General features: G+C 35.4%; 1 protein-coding gene across 2 annotated transcripts in view; it reads right to left on the reverse strand.

The window, feature by feature from the left end:
* STXBP3 (syntaxin binding protein 3) overlaps positions 1-22,004 on the reverse strand; it is a 26,141-nt gene continuing 4,137 nt past the window's right edge. The window contains exons 3-19 of one of the 2 annotated variants that reach the window (XM_064515793.1): positions 21,004-21,085; positions 18,793-18,869; positions 18,018-18,096; positions 16,023-16,123; positions 13,928-14,082; positions 12,992-13,082; positions 11,941-12,065; positions 10,287-10,391; positions 9,735-9,792; positions 9,450-9,515; positions 8,681-8,761; positions 7,690-7,828; positions 7,011-7,117; positions 6,468-6,566; positions 5,477-5,562; positions 3,725-3,873; positions 1-1,307 (exon numbers count right to left, since the gene is read on the reverse strand). In XM_064515793.1, coding sequence (XP_064371863.1) covers positions 1,216-1,307; positions 3,725-3,873; positions 5,477-5,562; positions 6,468-6,566; positions 7,011-7,117; positions 7,690-7,828; positions 8,681-8,761; positions 9,450-9,515; positions 9,735-9,792; positions 10,287-10,391; positions 11,941-12,065; positions 12,992-13,082; positions 13,928-14,082; positions 16,023-16,123; positions 18,018-18,096; positions 18,793-18,869; positions 21,004-21,085 — 1,692 coding nt within the window. In that variant the 3' untranslated portion in view covers positions 1-1,215. The remainder of the gene's footprint in view (positions 1,308-3,724; positions 3,874-5,476; positions 5,563-6,467; positions 6,567-7,010; positions 7,118-7,689; positions 7,829-8,680; positions 8,762-9,449; positions 9,516-9,734; positions 9,793-10,286; positions 10,392-11,940; positions 12,066-12,991; positions 13,083-13,927; positions 14,083-16,022; positions 16,124-18,017; positions 18,097-18,792; positions 18,870-21,003; positions 21,086-22,004) is intronic. The other variant, XR_010390161.1, reaches the window with a different exon arrangement.

The raw sequence follows: 22,004 nt of genomic DNA on the forward strand, positions 1-22,004 counted from the left end.
TCTAATATCCATGATTTTATGACATTTCTATGGGATTTTATACACAAACTAGCATTTCAAGGCACATCAATACAACATTCATTTAAATGTTAAACAGTTGCAATTTTACACTTGAATAACTTTCTAAGAGAAATCTAAAAATCAGCAGTATTGCAGAAACAAATCCAATTTAGAATTCATTTGATCCACTCCAACACAACTTAGTTTTTTTTAATAGGGAACAAATACAGGAGAACAGTGAACTCCACTTGAATGCATTTTTTTTTTTTTTTTAATTACCAAGCTACTGCAAAGAGTCAACTCTTTTCCTGCTTCCCCTCTTTCTTCTCTTTCAGGGTGGGGAGGAGAAAAAGGTTAAAAGGAGAAGAATGTTATGCCTGAAATATTGAAAGTGACATGGAGCTGGTATAATAGCTCCAATCACAAGCAACTCATCTCATAAAATAGAGGAACTATGTAGACAGTCATAAGGAAGCTAAGGAAAAAAGCTGTTCTTTTTGAAAAGCTTTAGTAATAACCCTTGTAAGTACTTAAATATAAAGTGTACTGCAGTGCACAAAACTGACAGCATTTTCTCAGAAGTTATTTATTGAAATTAGAACTGCTCAGTACTTCCATAATTAACTTTCTACCTTACCCACCACCATCTGAAACTCCTTCTTCTGATCTTTCAGGCATGCAAAATATTATATTTCATGATTTTTCACAAGATGGCATACATTTAAAAAGTTTTCAGTGAATCATTTTATAGAAAGTATTACAGTTAGAGCCACTGCACTTGTGTGAAATAATTTTACCATACACTTATATTTACAAACTTTATTCTGAAGTCTCCACCTAAGAATCTAGGCCCTTTTTTATTTCAGCCATTTTTTAAGAAATAAACTCTCCAGTTATATAAAGCTTTCACAGTTCTCAAAAAATTAACAGAGTATATATACACTCATGGTAACAAACTATGCTAAGATTTGTTAGGGGTGAACTTTACAGTGTAACACTGCCTATACAAAACAGGACATAAAAGCCCACAGGTGTTGATTTTTTTCTCTCTCTCTGCCTTCTACTTCCCAAAAAAGCAGCAAATTTAAGTTATAAAATGACACTTCATTAGTCAAAACCACATAGTGTCCCAGTACAGTATTTGGAAAAGTCAATTTCATAAGAATATGTACATACTGTTTGTCTTTTCCAAATACATTACAAACATCACCATTTCTATTCATCCTTAATGCAGACCATATCCTTTGGCTTACTAAGACTCTTTACTTCATCCAGTAGTCTTTTAGGTGTCAAAAGATGAGTAGAACCTGTGAATAGAACATAATTTCATACATACAATTAATACTTATGATTTGCAGACATTCCCTCTTAAGAATCTGAAGTTACATGCCAGTGAATGTTATTGTATCCAGTGAATGTTATTGTACCCAGAAAATGGAAAAGTACAACAGAATGTTTTGAGAGGTTTGAAAGTTGGAAGTGTCATGAGTAGGTAGGTAGTGTCCCTCTTCTACTCACTGGGGACATCTGGAAAAAGAAAAGTTTTTCCCCTACACAGAATGAAGTGAAGGCTCTCAATATTCTGGGAGAATATGGGGAGAGCGCAGAAGAAGAGATGGGAGAAGAAAAGAGGGAACAGCAAAGACCAGTGATTAGAGCTCTTAGCTGGGACACAAGTCTCAAGTCCTTGCTCTGCCTTGCAGAGGCTTCAAGCACAGGCTTGAACTTGGGCTGCTCTCATTCTATGCAGTTGTCCTAGCTTGTAAGAAATCTGCCTATTCTGTGAAAAGGCATATTAATGACAGGCTTCATGCTAGAATCATGAAACCACTGGGATTGAAGTTTATCACAAGTAATACATCTCCACAGGAGCATCAGTTCCAGACAACTGGCTTTTACTGATTAACATTTCCTTGAAAACTTTTCACAAATTCCAAATCCAGCGCTGCAAAGAAAATCCTTAGTATTCTTCAGGCATGTGCAATTACCACCTCTCCTGTTCTTGTAGGGAGTCATTTTAACTTCGGCCAAGAAGGGTCACCCTTAAGTTATAAAGCGAAATCCTCACTCTAAGATTAGGGCAGTCTTGCAGTTTGAACTTTAGCAGTGTCACCTAATCTGGATGGGCTAATATTCCTCAAATTCTGAACTGGTAATAGGATAAATTTTTCACCTTTCTCTAAGCAGCAGTTATTGCTCCCCCCCCCCAAAAAAAAAAAACCAAACAAAAAAAAAAAACACCCACAAGCAGGATTGCAAGCAAACTACAGAAGTCATCTCTAAAGAAAAGGGAACATGGTAATGAGGTCAGTGCCAGATACTACAACAGAACAACAGGCTACATTGAGTACAGTTTGGTCAACAAGTCTCAGATGAAGAAAATCTAGTCAAACTACACTGCTGTTGTCCTGTCTTTCCATTACAGCTCAGCTAAGCTATATGTAGGATCAGTGTTAAACCTATCAGAGAACAACCAAAAAAAAAAAAAAGCCAAAAATAAGACACACACACCACACACACAACAACAAAAAGAAAACCCCACACATCCCCCACCATTTTTAGGTATCAGAATCAAGGTTGTTGTTTCCATAAACAAGAGCTGGGTTTTTTTATTGTTGGGGGGGGGGGGTTGTTTTTGTTTTTTGGGTTTTTTTTTTTTTTTTAAGTGATACTAGACAGATTTAATCATTTTTGACACTCAAGACTCAATTTCCTTGCCAAAAGACAGGTACCTCAAGCAATTTAGGATGTTTTGGATGACCCTGACACCTGGGCTCCAGCTGTCACTGAAGATGGATACACATCTCTGGTAAGGTTCTGTAACCCCGAGTTCTGTTTTGATGCATCAGACACCAAAATGTGTCTCAAATGTGCTATGTTTTAGCACCTAAATTTAACCATTGCAACAGGAAATGATTATTTGGAGCACAGCAGCTGCTGGAACAGAGGTCGACTCTGTCTGAAGTATTAGCTGAGAAATTACTACTCTATCTAGTAATTCTGCATTTATAAGCCTACTGCTGAATCTTAAGAAAATTAGATATCATTACATTTTTCAAGGCAAAAGCTATTAATCATGGTGTTTGCTGTGCAAGTCTGAAGATATAACAACAGGAACTAGAAGATGTTGCAAAGTGGATTGAGGTGTACTGAAAAAGCCCTATCATTTATTTAGGGGAAAAAAAAAAAACAAAAACCCAAAAAACATGCATCTTTCCCCTTCCTCCCACCAAAAGTAATTTTTGCACTAATCTGTCAGCTTTCCTACTCCTTCCAAAAGTAACCAGTGCATTAAGTTCAACTGTAGATACAGCTCAGGCAGATAAAAAAAGTTTATGAGGAGACGGACCCACGTTACTTCTTGTTACACTGTTTAATCCTTTTTTGCTATACATCCGAGAATACTTTAATAATACATTTTTCTGAATTAATTCACGATGATTGTTCTGAAATTTTCAGCATATCTGTCTTTACTGTCCTTAATTTCTTGTTGCAAAAACAAACATCAAGCAATCTAGATAAAAGCATCTTTTCAGTTTAAGTGAACAGCATAGTTTAATACTGTAGTCAACGTATTTTTTTGTGTGCGTATTTAATTTGCTGAACTAACCTGGGAAATAAGAAAGAAAACCACCTTTATATTTTCCAAAAAATATCTTTAGACTACATATTGAGTTTTCAAGCAAATCACTATATACCCCCCCTTTTCCCAAGACCAGCTTACCAATGATAACTTCACAAGACTTGTAGGCTTGAGAAACTTCATAAGCACTGCGCATCTCAGAGTACGTAATGCCTCCAATCACAAATATAATCAGTCTTGCACTACTTTTTCGCTCATCTTGGTAACTAGCTTTGGGTTTCTGGCGAGCACTGTAAAATGTTTTGTAAGATGACATGTTTGTAACAATTTCTGTCATACGTTTCACTAATTATAATTTCAGTCAAAAAAAATTAGACAAATTGCTAGTTAAAAGAATTATAAAGAAAACAAGTAGCACATCACACAGAAACTATTGAGTTATCCCAACGGGTAAAATAAATCCAAAACAAGAACCTTATTGCACAGACAGCTCACCACAAAGGATTCCTACAGAGTAGCTTAATTCTGCACGCCACCAATTCAAGTGACATTTTTCATGAGAGGTTCATATGAGTCAGATCATCACCGTGCCTTAGCTTTTCAGTCCCCTAACATGAACAGAATCTCCGAGAAGTATCTGACTTTTATCAAATAGGATTCAGATAACTAGGAACAGAAAGATAAAGGCCTTAAGATTTGCTCTAACATACATGTAGTAGTTTTTTCTCTAGCATACACAGTAACTGCAGATTCAGATGAAACTACCTACAGTCCTGAACTCTTTGCTAGGGTGCCTAAGAAATCCCCAAGTTTTACATGCCTACAACATAAAGCCTTGGTTACCATGTACACTGACTTGCCCTAGTGCTTCTTTGCATTGATTACTGTAACATATAGCCAGGAACATAACTGCACACCAACTTTTTTTTGTTCATTTGTTTTTAGCATTAGAAGTAACAGAACTGATGGCTGTGCATCTTTAGCACCGATTGTCTTCTGTTTAGCTACCGATTGTCTACAATTCAAGTGTCCTCCATATTCAGGATATATTAGGAACACTTCCCTCCCCCCCATGAATTCTAGCATCTGATTAGTGTAGTGAGTGCATATTAGAGTCTTCCTGCAATAGAAAGGTTTTATTGTCTGCTTTCAGCTGTGTCATCGTTAAATAACACTACAAAAAGCGGTAACCCTCTGGCAGCTCAGCAGACAGTGGCCATGAGGTCCAACAGCTAATGGGGTTAAGAAGAGGGAAGGAGAAGACAATACATTTTCATAAGCTTAAGAAAAAATAATAATTACCTGTCAGTGCTACACAGTAAATCTACAGGTACAAAGAACATATAGTTTCACATTCATTAGCAGAGAATTCATTTTATAATCTCTAACATTTCTGGACTTCTTTAAACCATTCCTTGATATCAGAGGTCAAGTTTCTAACAGGACCATATTCAATAAGGAACAAGGGAACCTACAGAAGTTGAACCTAGCTTACTGAACTCATCCTCAAAAATGACAGCCAGTACCACATTAAAAAAATATTTATATATCTTTTTGTTTAAGTTATAGTGCATTGTAACCCGCTCCTAAAACTGCTTTACACAAAAGAGCTCAATGGTTTAAGTTTCTGTTTTTGGAAACATGGAAAGGTTATTTCTAACTCTGAAGCCAGAGGGAGATACCCTGAACAAGTTATAAACAGCTAATTAGAGTTATTCAACTTACAGCCAAGTTCAGTATGCTTTAGATTAACTGAAATAATTTTTATACGGTAACATTAAGGTGTAAGAAGTATTTCACCGCTCAGTATGCACACTTTTATAAGGTTTTAGAATGTATAAGAGAAAAAATGAGAAAAGTGTAAATTATTTTTCAAGGAATTAGACAGTTTACCTTACTGCTCCTGACCCATTCCAGGTAGGAGGACACTGGGAACAATAAGGCCATTCTTTTGAATCTAGTTTGTTTTCTATAGCATCCTGAAGGGCAAAACAAAGATTGACTTTAATGGATTTTTAGGTCTACACGACTGTTTAAGTCTTAATTCCTAGTAAGGATGCCTAATTGGAATTTAATGCCAGCGTAAGTAATTTCTTGGAACAACTTACAGCAAGAAGCTTCCCAAAAAACAATGTTCCTATGTAGCAAAACACTAGACCACACAATGCTAAAAAAAGTTTATGAGGCTTTCCTACATCCTAAGGAATTGAAAACACAGGTGCTTTCTTTCTAAGAATAATACTGACTTAGTTTTTCAGATTTCACCAGTAGCTTTTTGTCTATAATTAACCTAACCTACTTCATTTCTTCATAGGACTATGTAAGAGAAGTCAGGGTCCCCTTAAGACTCATTCAGTCAATTAAAGACACCAAGAAACTACAAATGGCTCCACAGGGTCAGACTAAAGATCCAGTAGCCCACTATGCTGTCTGACAGTCACTAAGTGCTGCTTAGGAAGAGGTTTAAGAACAGAGTAACTATACTTCTGCTGAGTAAGACTTTCCAGCTTCTTCCCATCTACAGTTTGTGTGTGTTTAACATCTGAATTACAGAGACCTATTAGAGCTTAAAAAAAAAAAAAAAAAAAAAAAAAAGCCACACACACCCACCACACTACCACCACCAAAACCACAGAAAAGGCAGTTCAAGCTTTTTGCTTTCACTTGAGTTTGTTCAGCTTCAAAACAACTTCCAGTAAGGAACATCGCTAGGCAGTCTAATTTTCTATATTATGAACAGACTAAAAGCGATACTTTTATTGAAGAGAGCTATTTAATAAAAGTAACTCAAATATTAAAGAATTTCAAAAAAAATCTAATACAACTGTTCACTTTACTATATTTCTACATTGTACCCACAAATTAACTAGTTCCTCAAATTTACCTCCATAACATCTTTCATAACAGGTGTCCACCTAGAAAGTTGAAAAGTTTCTTCTGAAGAACGATCTCTTCTAGGCTGTTTATGTTGCTGAGAAGTAGACTGAGGAGATGAAAAAAGACAGAGCTGTATGAAACAATATACATGTTTTTTGTAACTGGTTTCCAGTTTGGGGAGGGGGGGGAGGAGGTGGTGGTGGAGGGAAACCAGTAGGAAACCATAAAGAAATAATCATACTAAGGTATGATCACCTGTAGAATTCAAGATACAGCAGAAATACTCATTTCAGAGAACTGAATTGAAGGAACTGAAGAAGTTGGCACTTCCCAAAAGCAAATAGCTCAAGTCAATATCTGATGATTTTAGAGGAAGCATTATAGTTATATTACTTTGAAAATTATTCATGTTAATTGTTTAATGGATTTAACATTTAGATACATCATAAAAGCAAGAATTCTTAGTAATTTCCTGTTTCCAAAAATAAGATCCAGATAATACTGCTAAGAGTTACTGAAAGGGCTGTAGACAAAAATCAGTATTTCTTACCGAAGAAAGAACAGGAACACCAAGGTATTCCCAGTTTCTTATCATGTCACTATCACTTTCTATTTGTACATTCTGGATCAGCTTGTCCAAGTTCTCCTGGGTAGTTCCTTTGAAACAATAATAATACAGTTACCATGTGACTTTGTCAATAAAACTAATTCTTTATCTCTCATATTCTGCACTGTTACTACTTAGCCTAGGATTTTTTCTAACAGGCCATTTTCTACCCTTTTAGGTTTAGCATAATACCTTACTTTAGTTAAAAAATTAATGTCCTGTTTTTGAGAACTGAACTTAATTCCTTAGGCCCAAATTCTGTCTTTTATTTCCTCCTCTGTTAGTACAAATTCTTCTGTATTGACTTCATTTTCAGGTTGCAATGGCTATGGAGTCCCTTTTATCAGCTTTGATACCGTGTGCAAAGGAGAAAATTAAAGCTGTTGCATGCACCCTGAGTACAATGATGATGCTGTAACAGGATATGGATCTCTTATCTCTTTATCAATAGCATCTTTAATACCAATCTGAGAGAAGAGAAGCTGTAGGAGCTGGACAGCATTTCTTTTAAACTTTGCCATCAACTAATACAGGTGCTAGAGTTCACTGAAAATACTGGGCTCTATCCTAAAACTTGAATTTAAATCCATAGCACTGAGAAAAACAAGGTGGTTTATCATACCATTTGTGCTGAAGATATACAGGAGAATAGCTCTGATTTTATCATAATTGTCATGATTCTTGTTGAGCAGAACTGGAAGGAGGACTCTCATCGAGTCTTTCACTTTCTGGCCTTCTGCATCAGTTCCAAGAGCCAAGTCCTAAATTAAAAACAGAGGGAATGGTTTCAGTGAACAATCATTAAAAAAGTATTGGTTTGTGTTCCAAAACATGTTCTTGTGAAACAGTAAGTTTAAGTAATGAATCAAGCTGCACGAACTTAAACTCGGTACCAAAAGCCTTTGACGTGATTGTTTCACTAGCGACAGCATTATAATAATGCTGTAACACTTTTAAACATTTAGAACAGTTTGAAACATTTTGCATTGCAAGTTAGAAAAGTTCCTAGAGTGTAGTTCTGCCAAACAGATCAACTTTCTCATTAATAAGACTATCAAAAATGTATCCTATCTGCACAACAGGGATCTTGCCAACAGCTTAAATACAAGCAACTAGAGCACAACATGAACTTTGACAACAGTTGTCCATTTCATCTCTTACAGCCTCAATCCAGACTTCTGCAACAAAAAACTAGCTTCTCAAAAGAAAAAAAAAATATACTCCCAAAATGTTTCAAAATATTAATTTAAAAATCTTGCATCTCTTATCAGGTTTCCTAGAACTCATATTAATATGAATTTATAGTTTTTACTTGAGGTTAGTAGTACAACTGTACTGCCTCTCCTAACAGGTGCTTTTCCCAGACCTAAAAGGGCTTCCCTCTGAGGGACACAGCAGGGCAACTTCATAGCAGATTTGACAGACAAAAAACACAAAGATGATCTTTACACAGATCTGCTGAATTCAAAGGCAAAAAAAACAGTATTCAAACGCTTCACTTATTTCCAGTACTACAATCTCAGAAGTGGTAAGAGACAGACACCCTAGTTTTGTTAAAGATATATCTATTCCTGCAAGCAAAGTCAAATTTGTAATTTTTTTTTCCAACATACCTGTTCAGTTTTGCAAAGCCTTTCTACATTAGGTTTGAACTTGCTCATGCAATCTTCTGCTATGTTGAGGTGAACAACTTGCTAGAAGACAAAAATTACATGGTAAATAAGCTTGCTTATTATTTCTGCATGTCACAGCGTAGAGTACAAAGTAATCTTTTTCACCAATTAAAAAAGGAAAAAAAAACAAACAAACAAAATAAATCCTTCCACTATCCTTCAGTGCCATTATGCATTTTCTGTGTTTCATCCCTCACTTAAAGCTTAGCATTCAGGGCGGGGCAGAAGCAAGGAAGGAAGTAAATTTCAAGTCTAGCAGTAAGAACATTTTAGAACTTTATACCACTTGAAACAGATCTTGCAAATAGAAAGAACTGGCTTGGCTTGTACAAAGGTACCGGCTTAATGATAAAGCAGTGAAAAATGATTGGCTTCCAGGTGATATCACTAAGGAGTACCAGAATATTTGTGAGCTAAAATATGGAAGCCTCAAAATAATAACAACAACAACTCAACTATTTTTGTATCTATAATCCCCAAAGTGCATAAAATACTCAAAGAATTAAGCATTTTATACCTACTAAAATGAAACACCTAGAAACAAATGTGCTTCTTGCTACAGTAGGTAAACATATTCATTTGGAGAAAAGTTACACAGCATGCTCAATAGGGAAGCAATAGAATAAATCTAGACTTCAACAACATCCAGCACAGAATTATAGCTCAGACATGACTTACAGCTAGGTAGTATTTACAAAACAGTCCTTACCCTAGTAATCTGTTTACGGAACTGCGGCATCTTTTTCATTAACTGGGCCAGACCTGATAACGATAACTGTGAAGGAATGATACAAGTTGAAATAGCTTGGTAGTTTTTCTTGTTTATATTCCACATCTTCATTTCCCTTCCAGTTGGAGCCTGACATTTTCCAAACATCATCATTCAGATGAAGTTCATCTGCTGTAGTAGTCCATGAACCACACAGATCTGACCCATTACGCGCACAGTTAAGTTATCAGGAAAAATAACACTATGTTACTTTAAACAACTTACTTTTCCTTCTGTTGCTTTTTTTTTTGATGAAATTTCTTTCAGAAGTTTTGGTATTTCCCTGCACAAAAAGAAACAAATGCAACAGCATCACAGTTTTTACATCTTTTCTTAAGAAGAGCTGAACAACAAGAGGCTCTTAACAAAAGCAAAAGCTTCGGAGAGGTTTCATCTTCAGAGGAAAGCATGTTTTTTGACAAAATAAACTGAAACTAAGTATTCTATTTATCTAATACTTGCATAATGTCAATGGAGGCAATAACTTGCTACTACTTTTCATAAAATAATAGCTGGATTTAGAAGATGTGAAAATCTTTCTTAAGAAATAGCTCTAATTAAATTTTCCACAAGCAAATTTGCATCTCTGTAAATACTATATTTTTGAAAGTATGTTTTCTTGCTGGCATTGGTTATTCAACAGAATGTAGTCTATACAAACCACCTTCGATACTGTGTATATTCCTACTTTCTCAGTAGTTGGTCAAACACACCCCCTCTCTCACAGAAACTTTCATAACTTGCATTTTCTTAATACTTTTTAATTTATTCACATACTCTATCACATCTGCAATATGTTTATGTCGAATCTTCACCCAGAGCTCATCATCTTCTTCCAGGATTGCCTCCTTTTCCTTCCCAGCAAGTCCATCTGTTTTGTATCTTCAAAAAAGAAAATTCGGACTGACAATTTTTTCTTTCTAATAACTTGTTAAAGAGTATTAATTGTTACATACCAACGGTATTACCATGTATGCTTGCCACCATACATGGTAATACTAATAATGTACACAGGCTTTCACTTATATCTCAATTATTGAGCAATACACAAAATAATTTACATATTAAGGATTATACATTATACAGCCTACATTTTTGAATATACAGGAAGAAAAAGAAAGTCTTTAGAATTATACTTTAGGCAACAGCTTTGGGAGATTCTTTCAAACCAATAGCAACCAGAATTTTAATCATACATCCACATGCAACTCCTTTTCTCTTCAGCTTCTAATGTAAGTTTCTCTTTGGCTTCAAACACAAATTGTGTGCAAAGCAATAAGCACTGAGATTGCAAAGCGCAACTTTCTGTCTACTATAAAACATTCTGTAACTCAGAAGGAAAATAAAGTCCCATTCACCCACGAGAAAGACTAAGACAAATTACTTTACAAGTAAAAGTAACATGCTTCACAGAATTACAGACCAGCTATTACTCTTCTACAAACAGAAATAAAACTATATAGCATAATAACAATCATAGTATGTTACTATCACAATTACAGGAACTCACAGATAGCATATGCAGCCAGAATGCAGAAAGATATAAGAAAAAAATTACAAGATTAATTTTGAAAGTCAGATCATGGCTCTACTTACAAAACACACTATTACATTTCTGGAGCCAGTAAATTTCAGATTCATGGAATTCTACATATTATATTAAAAAAACTCAGGTCACCAGTCTTAACAAAGAACAAAGGCATTCCTTTTTGTTTAACTGAATAATGAGGCAATTAGGCCTCATGGTATCATTTGCTGTGGTGGGTTATCAGAAGGCAAACTCTTACCAAAAATCTTTGCTGTCAGAACAATCCAACAACAAAAGTACGTCACTCTAATCCAAATGGGATAATGTTTATGTGGTGCATATAAACTGAATACGTTTTACCTAAATATATTTTTGGGACAGAAACATATGTAACTTTAAACAACTACACAAATAAGATGAGTGAAGATGTAAGAGTGACAATCCTGACAAACAGTTTTGAGCTTTTCATCCAAGATGATACTTCTATTACTAGTCATCTTGTTTGCCTTGTTAAGCAAAGAAGGTTGAGAATATGAAAAGGAAAGAGTTGAGAATCTGAGTGAGCACTAGCAAGGTTTTGCTTCAAGTCTAGTACAAAATAATTTTTTAACAAAGACTCAGATTTACTTAGGCACATATGAAGAAACAGTGCAACTTGTCAGTACCAAGCTTCGCAAAAATGCTAACTGGATCCTACCTACTCTCAATTAAATGAGAAAGTTATCAGAAAGAGAAAATGATAAAAATCAAGAGGAAAGACTAAAATAACTGAAGCCACCCCTATATAGTACAAGCACTTTAAAAAAAAATACCTTTGGTGCAGTTCACCTTAAATATTCCATAGCTTTTATAATCAAAAAAGAATAAAGTGTTTATATTAAAAAGAACAAAATAAATACTTGCTTGTAAGTATCATTTTCAATTGGTAGCAGATCATATGCCATTGCCTGGAAAGTGAGCTCATGAAGCACAGTTGATACTGGGTCAAAGCCACGATCAACTATTAATAGTTGAGAGTGGGTCTTAGCCTAAAAAGCATCAGATAAATGGAAAGTTAAGTTGCACAGTACACAGTTAACACATACTAAGCCTGTAGTGAATTATAGTACTCCACACCTTTTTTTAAAAAAAACAAAAAACAAAAAAAACCCTATCCTCTTGCTTACAGAATTTCCTTAAAAATGTTCATCATGAAAAGTAGGAATACCATTTTGTTTAAACAATAATCAGAACACAATGCTTCTAAAGTCATTTTAAGGGAATGCTCTTAGGCCTGTTGCAATGCACTCAATAACATCACTTAATCAAGAAAATGATTTTAAAGATTAAAAATTAACATGAAGTGCTTACAGCTATCCATTACCCATTCTCAAATATGTACAGTGCTTGTATTTCAGAGTGCATTAGCAACACTACTGCAATACAGAATGAATTCTGCACTATGATCTGCAAACTTTCAGCTGAAGTTTCATTTTAAGGTTTAGTAAAGTAGTGGTAACTTCAGCTACATTAATTTCTTTAGAAGAGTGGAATGTTACTGAGTCAGAACAGTTTACCCCATACTTCTGCTTAGAGAGAATAAATCCCTTAATGGAAGGCATTTCAATTCCGTATTGAAGTCCCTTTTACACATAGCCCAAAGAAAGGTGATATTAAAGTTACACACTTTTCTTCAGGTCTGCATCATCCTCTACGTTAGTAAAGTGTCCGTTTTCCAAGTACAAATTAGTTTGTTCAATATTCCGCATAGAAATTATATTTGTTTTAATACGGGTATTCTGTACCAATTACCACCTCTTCCAAGTTACCTTTATACACAAAAACAGCTGAAGGTCAACTAGCTACCTTTGTTTAATAATAAATAAAACCTGGTTTTGCAGAACCTGTTGTCAAAACATACTCAAAAAAATTTACACTTACAGAAACTAAGCAAACACTTGAATTCAAGTTCTACCTTTATCTGACTTTTCTCATCGGTTTTATAGTAGTTTTCAAGACCTTTTTCAACAAGCTGTGCAAGTTTGCTGGCATTATCCAGTGGTTTGCTGAGGGGAAAAAAGGAAACATGCAAAAAAAAAACCAAACAAAAACAATTTCAATTTCTTAACTACGAACTAAAATGCTGCCTTTATAACTCCATAAACTCATCCTCTTGTTGCACAAGCAGTTTCTGAACTCCATTCTAAGTATTTCCAATATATTTTCACTCTTAAACAAATTATGATTCAACTCTGAATACTTCAGGTATTTCAGACAGTAGGAACAGCTTCAGCCAAAAGACAGATTAGCTGGCACATGGCCCAGGATGTAAAATTCTCACTCACAGGTGGGAGACACACACTTAAACCTAGGACCACCACCTAGTCAAGAGCCTTTTTTCATGAGGCTACTGTTTAAGAAGCCCATCATTGCCACCATCTACTCTACCAATGGTCATACTTAGAGGACAGCTGCAGCCATCTGGACTTACATTTTAGGCAAAGCCCAATCTCACAAGCGCACATCACCTTTAACAATATCCACAACCCTCAAGATTTTCAGGTAAGGATGTGCAAAGAAACGCTTCATTCACAAACACAGACGAGACTGTGGCCTGATCAGGACAGTGCCCATAGCAGATTATTAATGGGACACCTCAGAACACAATGAGAAGAAAAGCCTCACCAACAGCACATGGGGAAACACTGTTTATGGATACACACAAATAGATAACCTCCCGCTTTGCCTACAGGTTGCAGTTTCATATCATTTTATTATTTAGAACTGTGGATTAAAAGCAATCCACAATAAAACATTTCTACAGTCTCAAACTATTACCGAACAACATAGAAGTCCTACAAATCCTAAAAATGAAGATGACTACACTAATACAAAACTATTTTTGTCCCACCTTTTATATCGTACTCCTGGATTCTCTTCTAAAGTGGCACATAATGTAACAATTTGTTCAGCCATAACTTCCATTACAGAATCTTTATCCTTTGTCTTTTCCAAAGTTGGACTGTAACAGCGATAGAAGGCATCTGGGATATTGAGAGTAAATACCTAAGAAAAAAAATGGCTTAGATTGTACATTTCTAAAATACCTTGTGTTAAGACAAATTGTTAATACCATAAAATGGCATACTGTAATAAAAAAAGTTATACATTAAAACATGCAACTTCTCTATTGCTGCCCATTTTACAGCCTTTTTCTATCCTGCTGAGCTCATCTGTTTCATGTTCTCACTCTCCTTTTCTCTATTACTCTCCTCCATTTTCCCTTTTCCTCTACAGAAATTACTATGTATTTCAAACTGTTTACTGTCTGTTTAGATGGATCAACCACAGAAACACGGAACTAAATACCTCCACTGTCTCGTACAAAACCATACAATGCAGTGCAGTATGGTTATAGAAGGTATCAAGCTAATTCTGTTTAAAATATAATTTGGCATACTGTATGTGTTTGTTAAATGAAGACTTGACCTCCAAGAGTTTGAATTCTTAAATGTAATAAGTCTTGATAAAAAGATGTCTCATATTACACAGAAGAACTTTTCTGTCAGTTTAGTAAATAGAATGCAAACGTGGAAACATCCTGCCATCAGTAAATAGCTTCTCTCCAGCTTAAGATGGACTTTGTAACTACACAGCCAGAGAAGAATTTTCCATCCAGATAAAAATGACAATTTCTTTAGAGCAGATAACTACTTGGACTTGGACCAGAGTTCAGTCTGATTATCTACCCCATCAGCTCAAAAAGTAGGTCCAAGGAACTTAAATCTGGGGGACAGTCTCTGTTCCTTCACTAAGGTCTCAAAATGTTCTCACAATCCAAAATACTGAAGACAGAAAGTTAAACTAGAAACAAGAAAAGACTAAGTACTGCTTACTTTCAACATCAGAAAAGTAAGATATTCAAGAAGTTGAAGATAAAACCTCCAGATGATTATGATCATAATTATGATATGAGGATAATTTTTTTTTTTAAAAAAAACAGCTTTATTTGGAAAGGGAAGTTACAGAACTTTTTGTTAACAGCAATTTCAGCAGAACAACCTGAAGCAGTTTGAGACAAATTTTGGGAAAGTCAATACCACCACCAAAAACAAAACAAAACCCACAAATTCTTCTCTTATTGTTTCTCAATCTAAATAATAAAAACGAATAAGTCCTCAAAATAGGAAGCTGCATCACAATAGATCACAGACAGCACAAACCTCTCCTATATTCACCTGCCACTTAATGCACATAACAGTGATAGCACTTGACATGTTCATAAGGTTTAAGAAATAAAGAAAAAAAAACCCACACACTTATGTGGGAAAATAAAACAGTCATTCACAGTTAGCTCTGCAACTCCCAGTAGTGGACAGGGCTTTGGGGCTTCACTGTATCAGCAAGTACCACTGTGCATGATGCATCTGAAGTGCATGAGCAAGATGATGATGAACTCTCAACACAATACCCATGACTTACTCTTTGGTGGTTTTCTCAATAAAAAAAAAATTGCTAAGTTGTTTTTGTTGCTGTCTGGGTGGTTTGTTTTTTGTTTTTCTCCTTCAGCTCCCTAAACTACTTGTTCTCCATTTAATTTTCACTGACTAGTTATTCTGGGATTCTATTTATTCCTATGCACCAAGCTACCTAGTTTGTACGGAAGTATTGTTATTTTGACAAACTTCACTGCTTACTGAAGACAAGCACCTCTAACCTCTCTGCTAAGAAAGAGGCAGCTGCTGGGCAGAACCTAAGTCTTGCAAAGTGGTCAAATATCAACAGCAAATCTTTGCGTACAGGAGTACTTGTCTTTATCTGAAAAATACTGACAAGCACTGAAAATACACTGAAGTGGTAATAGGCCTCACATACAGTTTGTCAGGGGAAAAAAACCAAACAAATAAGAAACCCTACCTTTTTAAATTGTTTTCTAGCAAGTCAACACCATGTGGAAATAGACCTCCAAGCCATTTTCTACAGTCAAGATAAAGAATGAAACTTACCTGAGACTCACATGGGAAGAATGAAATGCTGATTTCCTTGCATCTCCTTATTGATTTTGAGCAGGAAGACTTCATTTTATTGAAGAGATTGTCAGGACAAGCTAGGAGAAGAAGGTTCTAAGTTATAAATCATTTGTATGTACTGCAACTAGTACTTAACTCGCTCACAGACTTACAGCACAGAAACCTCTTACATAAAACTTTTGTTTTCCAAAAGTGAGCTTTCAGAATTATTTGTGTTTGTATTTTCAATATAGGACTCCTCTGTAGCTTGAGATTTTGACCTCATACCTACTTTTTCACATCATTCAATTCTCCTTTCCTTTCAGGACACAGAAAGGATTTTAAATTAAGAGCCAATTAACAGTAACATAAAACAAGTTGCGAAACCTTCCCAAAGTGAAAGAGAAGGCTTTCTAAGAAAAGCATCCCTGGTAAATTTTTTCTTAGCTTTCTTCAAGTGACACTGTAGAATACTTAACAGAGATCTGCAGCAACAAAGGATACTGATTTTGCAAATAACAGCAAAGCAAGGATTTATATTCTTTCTTTTCATACAGGAGAAAGAAAACACTTCCCAAGCTACAAAAAGACTAAAGGAAATAATACGTATAGACCAAAAATCAAAATGGAGTGAAATGTAGAACTTTAGTTATAGATCTCTCAGAAATATGTTCCACTACACTTAAAGGCTACATTGGATCCCACTTTAGAAACTGAATTTAAGAAATATTTGAACGATATTCATATTACGTAGTCCTGGAAGTGACAGTCAAAGCTGTTTCTCTGCCCCCTCTCAACAATAAAGGTTTTGGCAAACAGGAAGCTTGCACACTTGCAACAAGGGAACATACAGCAAGAGTGCAATTTTTTTTTCAGGAGTACCAACAACTGCTGCATCAACATCAAATGAAACAAACTGAGAGCTTCTGATACTGATTTGCCAACTGCTTTAAGAGAGTACAACTGCTTGAGGAAGCAACATGAAGATTATATTTTGAAGCGTAACAAGAAAAAAAACAGCTGGAAACAATGGAAATTGGTGAAAAATGATTCTGAAAGTCTAAAAGTGATTCAAGTTTACACTAGAGCTAAAACATTACCAAGCCTTACTAAGTAAGTTCCGATCAGTTCTGATGAGTTTATCAGCAGTACACTCACAAGGGTAGCTTGAGGTACGCTAAGACTAGTCTTCCCAAAATGCCCCGGGCGGGGAGGGAGATCATCTGTGTTGTTCCACATTTGGCTGCGGTTTTTTGTTGTTTTTTGTTTTTGTTTTTAATAAGTTTGAACTAGCAAATCAACTCCTGAATAGGGGACATGCACTATATACAGAGGCAAAAAAAACAGTACTGCCACAACTCAGTCTCTGCTTTCAGTGACACAGATTTTTTTTTTCTTTTCATGCCACTTGAGTCATGCTGACTGACAGCAGAGGAACATGCAGTCAAATTAACCCCCATTTACACTAATTGTCTCTGCTTTGCAATTTATGTTATTCACATAAGAGCTATGTAGGCACCATATTCTTTCTTATTCTAGGTAATGAAAAAAAGGCTGGATCACAAGTCTGAAGTAACTACATGAAACAACCGACTACAAAACATTGTTCTTGCAGGAATGCAAGTTGCATTTATATTTTTGCATATGATTTTGTTTGTATGAGATAGATAGTTTTACTTGAATTGCCCTCCTCTGTACTGACACATGAAATAGCCGGAATATTTTTAAAACAAAACTAGACTACCTAAGTTAAAAGCTGAGGTAGGGGAAGATCACCACTGTTCTGTAAATGTGAAAGAACTGATCATTGTCACACAGCACGATGACAAACTTCTGGTACATAAGCAACCCTGTAATATGGTTAATGACTTAAGTCTCAAAACCTTCTCTAAGGAACAAAACATTCACACACTTAATTCTAAGAAGTGAGACAAGAAGATTACTTATTTACATAAACAGAGGCATCAAACTGCAACACAAAGACTTGCTTACAGTCAGTGAAGTAGACATATGCCGCTTTGTATCTGCGGGATGATTTAGTAATGAAGTCATCAATAAGTCCATCTACAGACTTAAAGAGGAGAAAAATATCATTAAAGTGTTTTGCCCTTCCTAATGCACCAGACAAGCTTCTCCTCTACCCCAACACCCATTTTAATTACCCAGTCCAGCTCACAAATACTGCACATTGACATATAAAAAACCCCCCACTAAAATAGAAAATGTATAAATCCAGACCAAGAATAATAAACAATTGCAGAAGGTCAATAATATGCCTCTGCCAAGATCACTGTAGGAGGCAAAGCAGAAGGCTTGCATCATTTTCTCCCCACAAAAGTGCAGAGATTTGTTCTGTCAAGAATTATTAGGAAGTAGGAGTAATCTCTTTTACTAGAGCCATTACTTCAAATGGCGCCTTCTACGGAAGTAAGGTTAAAAAAAAATAAATAAATAAAGCTCGGGGGGGGGAAAAACAAGCACACGTCGATCTTCTATTTCGTGATGTACTGAATCACTCCTTTCATTAAGTTTATCCCTATATAAGCAACAAAACAGTACCTCCATTGATTAAAAGGTACATGCTGACAACACACTATAGTGATTTTTTTTATAAGCCAAAAGGCAATGCAGTAAGTATCACACAGAAGAGCATTACACAATGCAAAAGTTAAATACTGCATAGTAGCATGGAATACATAAATATTAAAGAAAAAAAAGACTTTTTTCAGTCTGAAGGATTTTCCCGGACTTTCTTAAAAATACTAACCTTTTTGGTTGGAGTTATGAAATAAATTGCTTTCATGTGTGGGACAGGCTCACGGTTTTTATATATGTTCTCCACAACTACAAAGAAAGAAATATTACATTTTGATATTAAGAGCTTTGCATATCTGCAAGGAAAGCACCACACATATTTTAGCATACAGATGATGGAAATAAAATAACGCCAACCAAGATGTCTACAAAATTAGTGGCAAGGACCTATCTTCTGCCTAGAGAGCCTTGATGTTTTTAATTATTATTCTAAATACAGACAAGTTACCATAGGTCTTCCTGAACCTCTAGTCTTGGGTTGACTAAATTTTGGGACTAAATTTTTCTAGCTATTCTATACAAACAGAGTTTTGCCCTGCAAAAAAATGGTAGGGCAACCAATGACGTTCAAAATACGGGGCCCAGTATGAAAAATATTGCAGGAAAACTGCCTTGGCAAGAACATTCTTCTTGCAGCATGTTGAAGGAGAGGGGGAATGAAACTATTGAGGGCAACAGTTTGGCCTCTAGCCACCCCCGTTCTCTGTTTGGCTGTTTCCTGTACGCTTGTTCTGTTTCAACGTAATTGTATGCACAAATTAGACATTTTCAACAAATCAACAGTTTCACTCAACTCTGTTTCTCTCTAATAAAGTCCATACACAAGCATTCCGGGGGTCCGTGCTGCAGGACACTAGACTGATAACGCAAAGGAATTCACATTGCTCGGTAATTTTGAGGGGGAGGAACAAGGATGATAAATAGAAAACATCTGACATTTGGATGTGGATAGACTGGTTCTTTTCATATTACACTGAATATGTGAAAGGACCAAAAACAAAAAACAAAAAACAAAAAAAAAGAAAAAAAAAGAAAAAAGAAAAACTGTAAAATAGGACAGTATTGAAGCAAAATAACTTCACAGTTTCAGGTTATAAATTCAGGATCTAATCATGCAATTTCTTAAGCAATCTTGCTACTGATGTGAAAAGTAACTAATTCTAAATATGCCCTCTTACAGAAATATTTCTAAAAATCTAAAACTAAAGCTGATTAAGAACTAGATTATTTACATTTTACATACCTATTTCAATCTCAGAAGCAAGTCTGACAGGATGATATACTAAACATTACAGAAAAGCTGATCATAAAATAAAATTCTGAGAAGTGTTTTATGGTAGGAAAACATCTGTTTTTTGAAATTGTACAGAAGAGATAAAGAAAAAGACAAAAGTTACTGGAGGAAAGATCTTTATAAAATACACATAGAAAAATGAAGTCTTCTTCAGGCATACTAAGTAACTGAGATCTATCACAAAGCCATCTGTTTTTCACTCTTAACAGTGGCCAACATTAAATATCTCAAGCAATATGAGAGAAACCACAGCAGATGGGAAAGAAATATCCATCAGAAACTGTTCCCAAACTGTTTGAGAAAGTGACAACGTGATTACTGTTTATACAGCTTATGCTTTTATTCTAGTTAAAGCAATCACCAGTATAATTAAGCTTTTTTTTTTTTTAAATGGACAGCTCTCATTTTGCAAAGAGGCTGAAGTATTTCTACACAACTTTGAACCCAAATTTAAATTCTTGACTTCGCATCACATCCACTTGCCTACAAACATGCCTCATTAGTTTGCCTATTACTGTGTCTCCTGTTTTTGTTCTGTCTTTGGTACTTAAGTTTCTATATCCTTGTCTCCTAATTCTACTCTTCAGCAGCAGAGATGCATTCCAAACAGCAGATATTACCGATTTACAAGACAGATTAGGGAAGGGGGGGGGGGGAAAATCAGAGCACAATTTGCATTTTCTTGCATGCTTTACTGAAGTTTGCTGAGGTGCTCTTTTCATTTCACTTCAACTGACAGATAACATCCTTGAGAAATTCGCTCTGTGACAGATATTTAAGACTTCCTGGACATGACCAACAAAGCTTAAAGCAATCTTAAGCAATAAGATTGAAATCAAAAGTCTCTCTGCCTAGAAGCTAAGAAATATTTTTTCTAAAACTTCCATTACATTTTCCTTCAAAAAAAACTACAACTGGCTAATTATTACTTAAGCCAGAAAGTCTGCCAGTCTAATACCACATGTTTACTTGTCTTCATCAACCAAATTAAGAAAACTTCTTGCAAGCCTACCAATTTCATTTTTTCCCCTTTTCTTTTCAGGATATTGTCATCTGTTTATATATTAAAACAGACAAAGTTATGCTTACCTGTGATACCCTCTGCCAGCAAATCAGTCATTTTACAGCATAGCGACAGTAATTTAGTAGTGTAATCATCTAAAACAATTATCTAAATATAAAAATCAAATAAAGAAGTATTTAGATAGAATAACCAGTTATAGCAAAAGCATGTCATTTCCTTAACAACTTGCCATGAAAATTTGAAGCCAAAACTCACTTTATTACTGTGCATTTTTCTCTCACTTGCATATAGCAACTTTACAGCAGGAAATTAATCCCAGTTAGCATCAGAAGACAGCTCCCTGCACACAGAATTTCAAGAGACAGACACTATCTCAAATAGGCAGCTTGTCCCCACTATTCCTACTAGAAGTTATTTCAAAAATTTCACTTTTGAGAAAAATTTTTGAATTCCTGCCCACATTTATTCCATGGTCTGCTTTAATTTATTTGTTCTTATCCCAAACCTCTTTTACAGCTTAAGCAGCTCTTCTCACCCCCAACTCTGACATATTCTTAGGAGGTGACCATTTCTCAGCTGAGAGCTCCTACTCCATTAAGACTCATCAAGTGATAAGGCTCTCAGCTTTCCTGATCAGCTCTGACACATCTTCTATTCTGCTTTAACAGCTCTTGAGCATGAGCACTTAGAGTCAAATACATGTACAGCAGCAGAAGCACTTTCTCATCTCTGCAGCTCATGAGAGCTCAACAAGAATTATCAGAATTTTTTTTTTAAGAAGTCCTAACAAAGTAACTGGGATTATTCCAGTTCACAGAGAAGAAAAATATGACAACAGACTTCAAATACAAAGTCAGCTGAAAAAAGGAAAGTTTGCTCCCTTTTCTTCTTGGTTGAAGAGAATCAGTAGTAAGTGATTTAAATTGCAACAAGAGACACTCAAATTAGACAAACTTTCCTAACAAGGAAAATAGATGACTGGATGAGAAGACCTTCCTCAGGGCCAGTCCAGACATACTTTTATATTATTTTCACTGCTGTTGACATATCATCGAGAACAGACAAC

This window comes from Dromaius novaehollandiae, chromosome 8 (genome assembly GCF_036370855.1).
Source record: "Dromaius novaehollandiae isolate bDroNov1 chromosome 8, bDroNov1.hap1, whole genome shotgun sequence".
Taxonomy (NCBI): domain Eukaryota; kingdom Metazoa; phylum Chordata; class Aves; order Casuariiformes; family Dromaiidae; genus Dromaius; species Dromaius novaehollandiae.